The following is a 14,626-nucleotide window of genomic DNA, read 5'->3' on the forward strand; positions in this document are numbered from 1 at the left end:
AATCAAAGTAGAATCAAATAAGCTAGCATGTTTTTTATTATTGTGAAATATGTACAAGCTTAGTACAAACATATACATCTCACAACACTTAAAAACAAAATAAAAAACAGAGCAAGCATACAACAGTATACGATCGACGTATAAACAAATAAGCAAGCGTGTCTAATATATTGACAGCATAACTTCAATAACAAACATACCTAAAGCTAGCGTGTCGTTTGAATACGAAATAAGCGAATCACGTCAGCGCGTGTCATTGGTCCGCCTTCGCCCTGGACACCGTTGCTAAGGAATCCCGTGTACGCGCGTGCGGGTCGGCGGCGCGCAGCTCTCAGTGCTCAGACATGGCGGCGGACCTGAACCCGGACTGGCTGTCTTGCCTGCCTTCCCATTGGAGTTACGGCGTGACCCGGGACGGACGAGTGTTCTTTATCAAGTAAATATCCGCGGGAACTAAAACTCGGGGCTCGGTTTCACTCGAAATCCTCTCGTCGGTTGTTTTTTCCCCACCTTCTCTCACCCCCTTTTTTTTCTCACCCAACAGTGAAGAAGCGAAGAGCACAACCTGGCTGCATCCAGTCACAGGAGAAGCCGTCATTACAGGACACAGAAAAACTCCAGGTGAGGCTTTATTTTGATTTTGTTTTACGAGCGGAGATATGCAATCAATGCAGCTGCAGAAACCGCAGCTGTGGCTGAACGCGACGCGCGCAATGTCAATGCGTTCGCGTTGCGTTTTGCGCGTTGCGTTGCATGCAGCACGATGTCTGACAACTTGCATTCGGTTGCCTTGCGCGCTGACGATCTGTTTGATTGACAGCTGTCAATGGGTTGATCATCTGACCCCATGCACTTAATCATAAATCGTAAACTCCCTTTTTAAGATGAGCCTCACATGCGTTATTACCAGCAATGAATGATCCTCATTGACATGTTGATCTTGCAGATGCATCGCCAGCAATGCTCATATTATGGGCACTGCAGATCAGAGATGTGCTGCCCAGTCACTCTAGAAAGATGCTGTTTGCATGCAAAATCTGATTGTCCTGTCTGCTTATTTATTTATTTATTTATTTATTTATTTATTCTCAGATTTACCCACCGGATGGGAAGAAGGATACACGTTTGAAGGAGCCCGTTGCTTTATCAAGTGAGTTGGAGGTTCAGCTCATTGGCAGGAGGAGGATATTTCACTCTCGCCTGCTTGTTTGACAGCAGCAGTGATTTTAGATCGCCGCCCCCTCACACACACACACACACACACACACACACACACACACACACACACACACATATATTCACTCATACACTCATGCCACAGCGTCTCCAGAAATGCTTCCGCTAGCACACTGAAGGTAGGGCTGGGCGATATGACAAAAATCATAACATAAATAATGATAATCCTATATTCTGATAGCGATATATATCATGATATAGTACAATTCAATCAATTAATTAATATGTTGACCATATGTAAAGCACTATTTATTTTTTACATTTTAAAGTATGTGTTCATAAATCTACTCATTCAGATGTGGTCATATTTCTCACGTTATTTATATTAGGACTTCAGGGCAAATGTTTGACTAAGAATGCAAAAATATATAAGAAATGAATAGAATTACTGCAGTGCTAAAATTAATCCAAAATATAAGTTTGTTTGGCATATTTTAAGGGTGTACTGTGTATATTTTTCATTTATATATTAATACATGCATGCATGCAGGCATACATTTAAGAAAATGTTTATTTATATTCAAAAATAAAATACATTTAAAAATAATAATAAAATATATATGAATATAGTACAAATTATTTATAGATTTAAATATCGTAACAAGGTTGTTTTGTATTGTTTTGTTTCTATCTCATACACAGTACATAATAGCTATAAATAACAAACACACACACACACACACACACACACAGACACACATCTTATGTCAAAACAACATATGTGATTAATAGTGATTAATCTTTGCTCAGCACTAAATAAAACATAAAAGACTGTACAGAATGATTACAGGTCCAACATAAACATAAAAATCTTATTAAATGCAATGCAAAATGTAATATTGCATATTGTAAACAAATTGCATATATCAACATCCCTGTTATGGCAAGACTATAAAGAATTACATTAAGCAATGTATTTTGTGATAACACAAGATAAACGATAGAGCTTAATATGCTTTATTTTGTCCATATGTTATATATTGTCATATTGCACAGCCCTAACCGAAGGCATACACAAGTGCATAGAGCATTTTCCCTCCCCTGTTAAAAAAAAGTAATTACCGTGAGGGTGACAGAGGGCTTGACAGGCTCGTGTGATTCAAAGCTCTGTTGGCTGTAAACAGGCTCAACTTGTTGGTTTCCACACAGTGAATCATATTAACCCTATTTTTCTCCACATTTCAGGCCTTTTTCGTGTTAAACTTCTCGTTTCAGATGAATCGGTGTGGTTTTTCTTGTGCTAGCAAGGCTTGGTTTGTTTGATGAGCTTGTATTGAGAAGAGCTGATCGATGTTTTTAGACCCTAATGTGCTGTTTTGAAGCAGTGAATGAGCTTTTTAGGAGTGTTTTAATCAGTGAATGGGTTGAAAATGAGCCAGGTTGGTTTTTGGGATGATGTTTGGCTATTTTAAGGATTATTGCATAGATTGTCAGACTATTTTTATCAGATATCAGATGCTTTTCTGCATTTTTTATGCTATTTCTCTTTGGTCGGTTTCCATTTTTGTGGTTTTAAAAGTGGTTGATGCGTAAAGTAGCATTCCTCTTCCTCTTGTGGCATTTCCAAAATGCTGGTAATATTGGTTGTGGTTTATGAATGAATATTGTGTGTATATTTGTGTGTACACCTCATTGATGCTAATGACAGTCTAATATACAAGTGTGCTTTGTGCATTGGCTTTATTTATTGACCGTCTATATTATGGGAAAAAAATTGACATCATAAGTGTTGCTTCATTATTTTTTTTAATCGTTGATGCATTGAAATGACCTTAATATACACGTGCAAATGTAATTCCACAAAAAGTTATGACTTATTGTGAAAAGTCTAACTCAGAATGTGCATTTTTGTTTAAAGAACTTGCTTTATTCTCTTGATCTTTGGTGGCTTTCAATGACATATCAATGTTATTCGAGAAGAATCGTCCTGCAGATAATTTGCACAATTACTTTGATTTATCGCATGAGTATTTAAGTGGGCAGTTTAGTTTTCTTTATCATCGCTGGCTTTAAATGGCATATCAGTATTAATAGAAGTACCATCCTGCAGAGAATTAGCACAATATGCTTTATTTATTGTAAAACGCACACAAGCAAATGAAATAAAAACAGGATCTGTATGTGCATTACTGCTTTAAAGAACTTGTTGGCGTTAAATGTCCAAACAGGATTATTAGTGAAGCATCATCAGGCAGTAATTTCCACAATACTTTTGATTTTATCGTGAAAATAAATTGCATCTGGGTGTGGATTATTGCTCAAAAGAACCTGCTTTATTTACTTGGTCATTGCTGGCTTTAAATAACATATCAATGTTAGTAGAGAAGTATTATCCTGCAGATAGTTTGCACAATAATTTGAGTTATTGTACAATTCAATTCAATTGACCTTTATTTGTATAGCGCTTTTACAATGTAGATTGTGTTAAAGCAGCTTCACATGAAAGATCATAGTAAATTGGAACAATGTAGTTCAGTTTTTAGTGTTTAGGTTCAGTTTAGTTTAGCTCAGTTCAGTGTCATTGATAATCACTACTGAGAGTCCAAACACTGAAGAGTAAATCCAACGATGCGCAGCTCTACAGATCCTGAACCATGCAAGCCAGTGGCGACAGAGGAGAGGGAAAAAACTTCACTAATTGGCGAAGTGAAGAAAAACAAACAAACAAGCAGTATAAAACAGGATCATTGGTGGCTTTAAACATCCAAACAAGATTATAGGAGAAATAGGAGATTATAGGAGACTTCATACAATAGATTGCAGAATAAGTTTGATTTATTGTGAAAAATATTATCATCCTTTGCTTTTAAGAACTTGCTTTACTTTTTCTTCAACATTGCTGGCTTTAAATGATCGATATTATAACCGAAGAATCATCCTGCAGATAATTTGCACAATTAAATTGATTTATGGCATGAGTATTTCAGTGGGCAGTTTTGTTTTTCTTCATCATTGTTGGCTTTAAATGCCATATCAGTATTAGAGAAGTATCCTGCAGATCATTTGCACAATTAGTTTGATTTTTGGCATTATTTCAGTGGGCAGTTTTGTTTTCTTCATCATTGTTGGCTTTAAGTGACATATCAGTGTTAGAGAAGTATCGTCCTGCAGATAATTTGCACAATAAGTTTGATTTATTGTGAAAAAAATCACCATTTTAAAGATCTTGCTTGATTTTCATCATCATTGCTGGCTTTAAATGATCAATGTTATGACTGAAGAATCGTCTTGCTGATCATTTGCACAATTAGTTTGATTTATCGCATGAGTATTTCAGTGGGCAGTTTTGTTTAAAATGAGATTGCAATTGAGAACATGGCTGAAGTGAATAGATCTATTGACTGATGTTTTAAAATCGGCAAACATTTTAACCTCTATAATAAGAAATCAGCTTTTATTTTAGTTTAATCATCTCGTCCTCTTTTTCTTTTCTAAGTGTGTGTGTGCAATTTGTATGCATGATTCGTTCTTTGTAGTATTTGTTTCCAGCCCAGTCTTTTTTGGCTGCAAGGCTGTTGCAGGCTGATTTAATGCCGGGTTACTCATGAGATGCATCTCATCATGTCAGGATTGACAACCCAACGCTTTCTGGACCTTTTCTCCTCCACTGAGACATGTTGGACGCTGCATCGCTGTCTACTCACAACAGCCCATGAAAACCCACCGCTGATCTAACCGCAATCTCTACGCTGGACAAATCCAAGGAGTGGCTCACGTGCATCATCTTTTACTTCAATGCACCTTTTTTTTTTTGGTTATGTGGTCGTCTCAGTGGATTACCGTGCTGTGTTTGCCTGCTGTGAGCATACAGACTCCCTGGACTTTTTTTTTTACCGCTGTGCTGATGATACCTGGAGGCCCAAAGACTGTTGCTTGTGCATTAGAAATGAGTGTCTTCATTTATGGATCTTCATACTTAATTAACACCTGCTATATAAGGAATTCAGGAAGATAAGAGCATACCATTTAAAGGGTTAACCGGGGACTGTATGCTCTTGTTTCTGCTGGTGGTCAGAGATTAAGAGCGATGTGTGGTCGTCCATTATACTGGCATATAGACATACAGGGACTGGAGAAAGGAACGACTTGCGGTGTTTGATCCATTGGCTCAAGTCTGTCAGAATTCCTTATAAACGCACTGCAGTGTGTGTGTGGATGATTTTCTGTGTCACCCAGGAATAGCACGGCTAGCCAGAGGACGCTGGGATGCAGGATTTACAGTGGCTACTGTGCAGAGCATTTAAAACACTTTATTTATCTTTATATCCCAAAAGCATGCAACATTGAGCGCTTATGTTTTTGCATAATTTTCTTTAGTAAAGAGATTTTGGGGAAAACTGGGATGCATATACCAAAATCTTTGGTTATTGATTGTAAACCTTAAGTTTTAGACTCCATTGTTTACAATATACAGAAAGGCTGTATTGGTTAATGTTAGTTAATGGATTAACTAACACAAACAAACAATGAATAATGCATTTATTAATATATTTACAATTTAAATACCAATATATTATATTACTATATACATGCTTTATATAGTGCTCAGCGTATGTGAGTAAACCCCTCATAAATCTGTCTTTTAAATTAATATTTTCTATGAGATGCTATACAGTATTAGTCATAAATTCATTTTCCCATCGCTTATTCCCTTTATTCATCAGGAGTCGCCACAGCGGAATGAACCGCCAACTTATCCAGCATATGTTTTACACAGCGGATGCCCTTCCAGCTGCAACCCAGTACTGTGAAATATACAGTATTATATGTGTGCATATACTTTAGATTAGTCATTACTGAAGCCAAATCTGGAGCTAATCTAACAAAATAACTTACAATAACTGTCCAAAGGATAGTACTGTACATCCAAATTTATATGTTAGGGAAAATTTAATACAAATTTTAAAAGAGAAAAAAGAAAAACAAAAATATCTAAAATTTAGTGGACATTTTGTAGTTTGTAATTTTGCATTTGCAATATTTTGCTTGAGTTTGAATACATAATCTTTCTATTTTCTACTGTATATATACAGTCAAGCCTGAAAATAAGTCGGAATTTGCCAGGAGGATGAATAATTTCTGCCTTGACTGTGTGTGTGTGTGTATGTGTATATATATGTATGTATATATATATATATATATATATATATATATATATATATATATATATATATATATATATATATATATATATATATATATATATGTACATGTATTTATATATGTATGTATATGTGTATATGTATGTGTATGTATATGTATATATGTATATGTATATATGTATATATATGTATGTATGTATATATGTATATATTTATATATATGTATGTATATGTATATATTTATATATATTATGACATTTTGAAAGAAACAGTTGCTAAAATTAGTCAATTTAGGAAAGCTGTTGACCTTATTTTGCAATGCAGAAGTTAGCTTATTATAACTTATTGTTTTTTGACTTCTGATTTATTTGTCTATGGGGAAATTACTATAAATAGTTAACAGTTTTAAACAATCAAACTACTTGTTCTATAAAAAATTACGTTCATGACAATACATAAAAATATTATATTAGGAAAGTACAAAAAGTTTCCAACATCAAGCAGCATAACGAGCTGTGTTTTCATTCCTAAAACTCAATGGTAGTGAATGAGATCAGAGTCTCAAACCAATACGTTTCCAGTGCTTGCACTTGCTCATACATGAATAAGCTCAGTAGGTAAATACACTGGGGCTTGGCCGATAAACGATATTATATCACATCACGATAAAATTTATGCCAATAACAATGATAAGCGCTGAACTTTTATTTACTCTATATTGATCTAAGAGCCAATCACACAGCAGAAATGTGCAAAAATAGGAATCTAAAAGTGTGTTGATATTAGAATTGTACTGAATTTTCGGCCGCTGAAAAATTATTGGCTGAAAATGTTGTGCCATTTAATGAACCCTCTAATTTTTGTGGCTTCAGCCATTGTTAGGATACTAGTTAGGATACTAGTTAAAAATTGGCCATCGCCCATATCACTCAGCCCTAATATACACGCATAATATTTTGTTAGATTGGCCAGTCACTGTTTGCCAATTTTGGTGCAGTTCTCCTTGTCATGATTCCTACTCCTCTGGATTAATGTCTGATAAAACCCTGCACCTGGAATTTTTAATTTTTAATGAAGTTGAAATCGCATCAGCTTGTGGTTTCAACCGAAGCATAAATCATCTTGTGCAATTTCTGCATTATCACCCAAAAATTTCTCCATGGACACAATGCACAGGATATATACTACCGCCAGCGAACTCTCTTTTTCACTCTCCAACGGCATTTGAAAAGGTAGAAGGCGCACGGTGAAAAATAATTGAGGTGTTGAAGGAGCTGACCTGTGATCTACACCCGGAGCGGCATGTGAAGAGGAGGTTGCACTGGATTGAAAGGCTGCGCTTGTTGTGTGGCTACAGCTAAAGACGGCTTCTCTTTTTTTGGGGGGGCCTTTGCTTGGCAGCTGTTGCAGCGTCTTGGGAATGCTGCAAAATAAACAGCTCATGAAGACGCTCATGTTGGTCATTAGTTTCCGCCTACTGCCTAACAGGCCACAGATTGGGCAACACGACAAGAGGCGGAGGACGAGCTCCCTCCCCGTGTCTTCAAATGCCTTGTGTTGCAAATTAAAGAGGGAATGCAGTCAAATCTCGCACACACACATAGACACACACACACTCCAAAGAGCATTAGAGGTTACTCTCAACTAGAGTGCATCTGACTGAACGGAATAACCTTTTATGTGATGTTATTTAAGTGTTCTTGTTTTAGAGATGCAATCTGACTTTTTTTTTTTCTGGGGCATTTCTGACTGGAGTGGGAAATAAATGGAGCGGTGTGTTGAGATGTGAGGAGAGAGGAAAGTTGCAAAGGTCACTTATTCAACTGCGCTGTGCTCTGTCATGTGGTGCATATATTGTCTTGAGCGTGTTTGTTTGTGTGACTGTAGATGTTTTTTTATTGAATGATGCTAAATATGATGGCTCGTTCCATTGAGTGATTAAAAACCACCTGACCTTTAAACTTTACAATTTAGAAATTTTTAGAACATTCCATATTCTGTTTCCATAGTGACACATCATGATGGTTACTTTGAAGTCTCAGTGGAACTTGTTCCAAAGGAATAATTCCATTGATGTGTTCCATGGGGGAAATATATTTTTAACTAATTCCCTGCCTTTTGATTTTAGTTATTCATCTTCCATATTAACAGCAGCAAATCATCATATTAGAATGATTTCTCAAGGATCATGTGACTGCAGAATGATGTTGAAATTTAAGCATCAAATCAAAGAATGAATTGGATTTTAAAATATAGGTTAACATTTAAAATGGGCATTGTAGATTTGAATAATATTTCACAAAAATGCAATTTAGATTCTATTTTGAGCAAATAAATGTTCCGTGCAGCAGAAAAGACATTCATGTCATACACATTTTGATAGGCATGTGCAGATGTTCACAGGTTTTTTGTTTTACTCGTTACATTTTTTGTCTCGTTTGGTTTTAAGTTTGATAGACTAACTTAAAATCCAAAGTTGTAATGTTCTGATTCACCTCGTGACTTTGCTACAGTTAATTAAAAATCACTATTGAAGAACTTGACGCACTAAAATTTTTTTTTGCTGCCTCAAATTTTTGAGGTGAATCAAAATAACATTTATTTTAATTAAAATTAAGCAATTTTAACTTGTCGGTGGAATTTCAAGTTGTATATATTAAACTAGGGTTGTCAAAAGTATGGAGTTCGGTACCAATCGGTACTGAAATTAGAAAAACATCCATTTCCCACTAACATTTGTGCAGTGTTGAGCATGTTCTTAAACACCGCTGATTGGCCGTTGTGTTCACGTGCTCAACAATTGGCCAATCACAGTCATTTCTTTTTTTTAAAGACTTATTTTTGGCCTTTTTGCCTTTATTAGATGGGACAGTAATCAGACAGGAACCGAAGTGGGATAGATAGAGAAGGGGGCAGGGTTGGGAAATGTCCTCGAGTCGGGATTTGAACTCGGGATGCCCTGAAGCGCTTCTGCACCACTTGTCAGCTCCCTAACCACTAGGCTGTTGCACCAGCCAATCACAGTAATTTCTGTTGAGCATGTGAACACAGTGGCCAATCAGCGGTGTTTAAGAACACGCTGAAATGTTAGCGAGAAATGGAAGATTTTAATTTTTGTTACCGATTGGTTGCGAACTCCATACTTTTGACAACATCTAGTAAAAAGGCAAAAATCTAATATGAAGTTGAATAACTCAATATTAAGTTCAAGTAACATAAAAGCATCCCGACTTACTGGTCGTTTAATTTTTTACCATGTGGGAATATACTTCCAGAACCAACATCGCTAAAACCATCATTATTTTATAAGGCTTCTGTGAGATTTACTAGTCGAGCAGTCATTTAGCTACTCAGCTAACTGTAGTGGACTGTAGTGGGTAAAAAAAAACATGGAGAGAGTCCAATAAAAACACACACGAGTCTGCAGGTGTTTCCACCTCTCGACTGCATGAAACTGTCACTTGTCCTTTAGTCTGCTGTTGAATGAAATGCTTCTAATAATCCATGCCTTGCAGTGTGTGCACGCGCGTGTGTGTTTCCTCATTTCCAGAGCAGCGGTAATGTGAGATGTGGTGATTTTTAGGACAGTTAAGTGGGTCGATGGATGGGTGGAGTGGGTCTACAGTGATGAAAAGCTTCCTAATGCTTCCTATGACTGTTGAATCATGGGAGGCCCACTTCCCTCTCGCTCTTCTCTCACTTCTCTCATTCTCGCTCTCGTTCGCCCGCTCTGAGAGCCACAGGGCGAGTAGAAATGCTGTGAAAGGGTAAATGACGTTTGGCCCTCTCATTGTTTTGACACATGAGCCTGGTGCTGACAGCTCAGTTCAGCGCTCAATAGATCCTTTTATCAAATAACAGAGTTTAGCTTTGAATGCATGCAAGCTTTTCTGAGATGCATCTCATAGGGTTGAAGATTTACTTTAGGGTCTCAGAATTGGCTCGTTTTTTCAATGACTTGTAATAATGTCAGTATGTTTCTACATAGCCTGCTGTTAAAGTGATATTTCACCCTTAAATGAAGTACTCACCCTCGTGTGGTTTCAAACCTTTCTGAGTTTCTTTTTTGCGCTGTATATATTTTGGATAAAGCTATTTAAAACTATTGACTTCCATAGTAGGAAAAACAAATACTGCGGAAAGTTAGTGGTTACAGGTTTACTGCTTTTTCTAATTATCGTCTTTTGTTTTTTTACATAAGAAAGAGAGTCAGAGGGGTTTTAAACGAGTGAATGCTGTATAAATTATGACAGAATTTATTTTTTCAAAATGACTTTGATGCAACAGTGATAATGTTATACTAGAGCTGCACGATTAATCGAAAAAAGATCGCGATCTCGATTCGACCCTACATGCGATCTTAATTCAGATTTTCTACGATTCAGCCAATTATATTTTCAAGGTCAGGAGAGAAGCGTAAACGCACAAGTCTTCACGACAACATGAACAGCAATGAGCAACATGGACACCTTCAAATGGTGTTAAAAGTGTCACGTACTGTTTATTCATTTTTAATTTATTTAATTTATTTTTATTTATTTAATTCAATTTATTTCAATGTCTGAGGTTTGTAATAGCATGATACTACCATGAGTTTGCATGATTCTAGCATGAATTCGCATGATTCTAACACAAATTAGCATGTTGTCAGCATGATTCTATTATGAATTAGCACGCTGTTAGCATGATTCTAGCATGTAAGCATGTTTCTAGAATGAATTGTCATGTTACTGTTTATAAGGTATAATTCACCCAGAAATATCATTTCTGTCTTAAAGTAATGATGTAGGTGCGGCCGTGAAATGACACGTGAGCTGACGCACTGTTTGTTAACTACCGAGAGGATGTGCGTGTCCGCCATTGATGTCTACTTTAGTGAACAGAACCTGCATAGGCTGTGAATAACAGCTAATAAAGTTCTAAATAATGTTCATTTTGTTGCACAGAGCGATCGTTTGGGTGCCGCGCAGGAAGTAGGATTTGCATGTGTGTTTTTTTTTGCCCAAAGTGATGGCAGCCATGAGCCGCAGTAATGATGGTGAGAATCCAGCATTAGTTTGAAATTTATATTGCGCTTAAAAATGGTTATTGTAGATTTAAATAATATATATATTTTTTGTATATAAATGCTCTGTGCAGCAGAAAACTTGACTTGGTGATATTGTTTTTTTTTTATTGCAATAAAATGACATTCAGATTGCTTTGAATTTACTATTTAATTAGTAGTTTTTACTATTATAAACATGACGTACAGATTTTTTAAGACAGGCAATTATCTAGTTCATAAAAGCACAGATCTAATTTTCCAAGAAAAGTTGACTTTGAGACCTTTTAGGTCAACTCAACTCAACACTCCTATCGGTTTTGTTTGAAAACCACACACATACATTTGAAATGGAATTTTCAAGTATTTAGAACATTCTACATTCTGTTTCCATAGTGATACATCAAGCTTGTTACATGTTACTTTGAAGTCTCAATAGAATGTGTTCCAAAATAATAGTTCTGTTCCATAGAAACTCATTTTTTAACTCTTTCCTTGCCTGTGTTTTATTTAAAAAGTTATTCATCATTGAGTTATTAAGTTATTCATCATTGATAGTTATATAGCTATATATATATATATAGCTAATATATATACAGATTTCTGGGAATTTACATGTTTAATTTGTAGTTTTCTATTATAAACCGAAGGAATGGAGTCTTTACGACAGCCCACTATCCAGTTTACAAAACCAAAGATCTAAAATTCCAAGAAAAGTTGACTTTGAGACCTTTTAGGACCCCGCTGCTCAACTCCCGGCTCCTTAGGGGTTTGTTTGGAAACTCTTGTGTTGTAGCATTTAACTCGGTGACAGCATCATCATCCCAGATGCCAGTGGGACGGGTTACTCAGCTGTTAGACACTTAATATGGGGCTTTGGATGATTTGTACGAGTGGGCTGCTAAATGAATGGGTAGATGGCAGCTTGGGAGATGATGGAGTGCTTATTAATTCATAGTCAGCGGCCGGACGGATTTTTTTTGCTGATGCAGAGCCGTGATTCATATCTCAGATGTGCTCACCATAGACGCTTAAACGGGGTGGATCAGCGGCTTGGGCATCCAAGCATGGCTTTCTGGGTCAGTTCACCATCTATGAGCGCATTCTCTGAAAGTTTAACAAGACGCCAGTGGCGATTGTTCACTTGCGATCCTCATTATACAACAAGAGGTCTCGGGCTCAGCGTGTGTGTTGTGCCGCTGGTGGCTGGCTCGCTTTATTGGCCGTACAGTCAGCGTGTGTGAGCAGGTGATGCAGACGTTTCCCCAGCGTTAGCTCGCTGCATGCGGCCCTCTTCCTGCAGCACAACCTGTTTTATCTCGCTCTCCCGCTCCGTGTGTCCTGTGGTGTGATTCAATAGCATCAGGAGCCCATCCATCCCTCTGCTGGAGACCTGAAAATCCGGATGGACAAGACAGTAGAGTCACTTATTATTCACTGTAGTGATGTGCGATATGCAGATATGGAAAAGATGAAGACACCACTTGACTGTTCATGGTGCTTCAGGATTTATGAGGTATTTGTGGATTTAAGCCAAATGTTAAAGGTCCCATGGTATCATATGTGAAGTTTTCAAACTAATTTCGAGAGGAGCACGTGATATGATTGACTGCAGCTGGCCACTCATCTACATTCACTAGTTAACCAATCAGATTAACCCCAACTCACTATAAGTAGCCTAGCTAGACCTACTCTCTTATCTTCGTTTTCCGAAGAAACCCCCCATCCACCCCTTCTCCTCCTTTCTTCCTTTACAGCGGGGAGCTCTCGAGAACCACCTGATCTCGTACTCCCCGCGTATGCTCTATGGACCAGGCAGGAGCCCTGGGCTCACCTATCTCCGAGCTCAGGGTTCTCTCCCGGGACAGCATGCCAAACCTGCTAACAGTTGTCAAACAATATCCAAGTGTGAACTCTTGAAATGTTAGTATCAGTATGTTAGTTTGAAGGATCTATAAGCTAGTGGGCTACAAAACAGTAACAAAATTTGCGTTTCGAAGATATAGACTTAATATAAACATCCAAAACTTGCAGTCTTGCAGTTTTCTCTTCATGTCTCTTCATGTTTCAATTGAGAATATGTCAAATATTTAAAGTGAATAAATAAATAACATTACAAAGCACTTCACACGACCTTTAATATGTGAACCTGGAGAACAGAACCAGTTTTATGTTGCACGGGTAAATGCATTGTATGGGTCAAAATGATTTATGCCAAAAATCGTTAGCACATGTAAAGATCATGTTCCATTAAGATATATTAAACATTTCCTATTGTAAACATATCTGATTACTTCATTCATTCATTCATTTTCCTTCAGCTTAGTCCCTTTATTCATCAGGGGTCGCCACAGAGGAATGAACCGCAAACTTATCCAGCATATGTTTTACACAGCGGATGCCCTTCCAGCTGCAACCCAGTAATGGGAAACATCCATACACACTCATACACTGCGGCCATTCAAGCTCATTCAATTTCCCTATAGCGCATGTGAGGGAAACCGGAGCACCCGGAGGAAACCCACGCCAACACGGGGAGAACATGCAAACTCCACACAGAAATGCCAACTGACCCAGCCGGCACTCGAACCAGTGACCTTCTTGCTGTGAGGCGACAGTGCTAACCACTGAGCCACGTAATTACTTCATTTAGAATTAAAATAAATAATAATAATGTTTAGTTTTTTTTGCACCCTCAGATTCCATATTTGCCACGTTTGATAGTTGTATCTCACCCAAATATTGTCCTAACGAATCATAAATCAATGGAATTTCATAAAATTGGCACTTATTACTTATTTTTTTGTGGTCCAATGTCATATGTATTTGTTTTATTCTTACTTGTCTGATAACGATATCATATTGGAAAATGACAGCTGGTCAGATTAACAGTTATCAATTTTGGCAAATATTGATTTTTTTTTTCTCGTTTGAAGTTAAGACACTGTTATTGTTTTGTCTATAAATTAATATAAACATTTCTGGAAAAATGGCAACTTAAAAAAACACAACTTTAAATGACAGCATATTTATTTGAGGGTTAAAATCTAAAATATTGAGAAATTGACCTTAAAAGTTGGCTAAATTAGGTTTTTAGCCATGCACATTACTAACCAAAAAATAAATATTGCTATATTTACAAATGTAAATTTACAAAATGTCTTGTTGGAAAATCATCTTCATATAATATTCCAATCATTTTTGGCATAAAAGAAAAATCAATAATTTTGACCCATAACATTGG

General features: G+C 36.9%; 1 protein-coding gene across 18 annotated transcripts in view; it reads left to right on the forward strand.

Annotated features, from left to right (window-relative positions):
- Positions 1 to 312: 312 nt before the first annotated feature.
- plekha5 (pleckstrin homology domain containing, family A member 5) overlaps positions 313 to 14,626 on the forward strand; it is a 192,715-nt gene continuing 178,401 nt past the window's right edge. For 9 of the 18 annotated variants that reach the window (XM_056456182.1, XM_056456183.1, XM_056456188.1 and 6 more), the window contains exons 1-3: positions 314 to 436; positions 545 to 621; positions 1,093 to 1,150. In XM_056456182.1, coding sequence (XP_056312157.1) covers positions 345 to 436; positions 545 to 621; positions 1,093 to 1,150 — 227 coding nt within the window. In that variant the 5' untranslated portion in view covers positions 314 to 344. Of the gene's footprint in view, positions 437 to 544; positions 622 to 1,092; positions 1,151 to 14,626 lie in introns of all 18 variants that reach the window. The other 9 variants (XM_056456193.1, XM_056456196.1, XM_056456200.1 and 6 more) reach the window with 2 other exon arrangements.

This window comes from Danio aesculapii, chromosome 4 (assembly GCF_903798145.1).
Source record: "Danio aesculapii chromosome 4, fDanAes4.1, whole genome shotgun sequence".
NCBI lineage: Eukaryota > Metazoa > Chordata > Actinopteri > Cypriniformes > Danionidae > Danio > Danio aesculapii.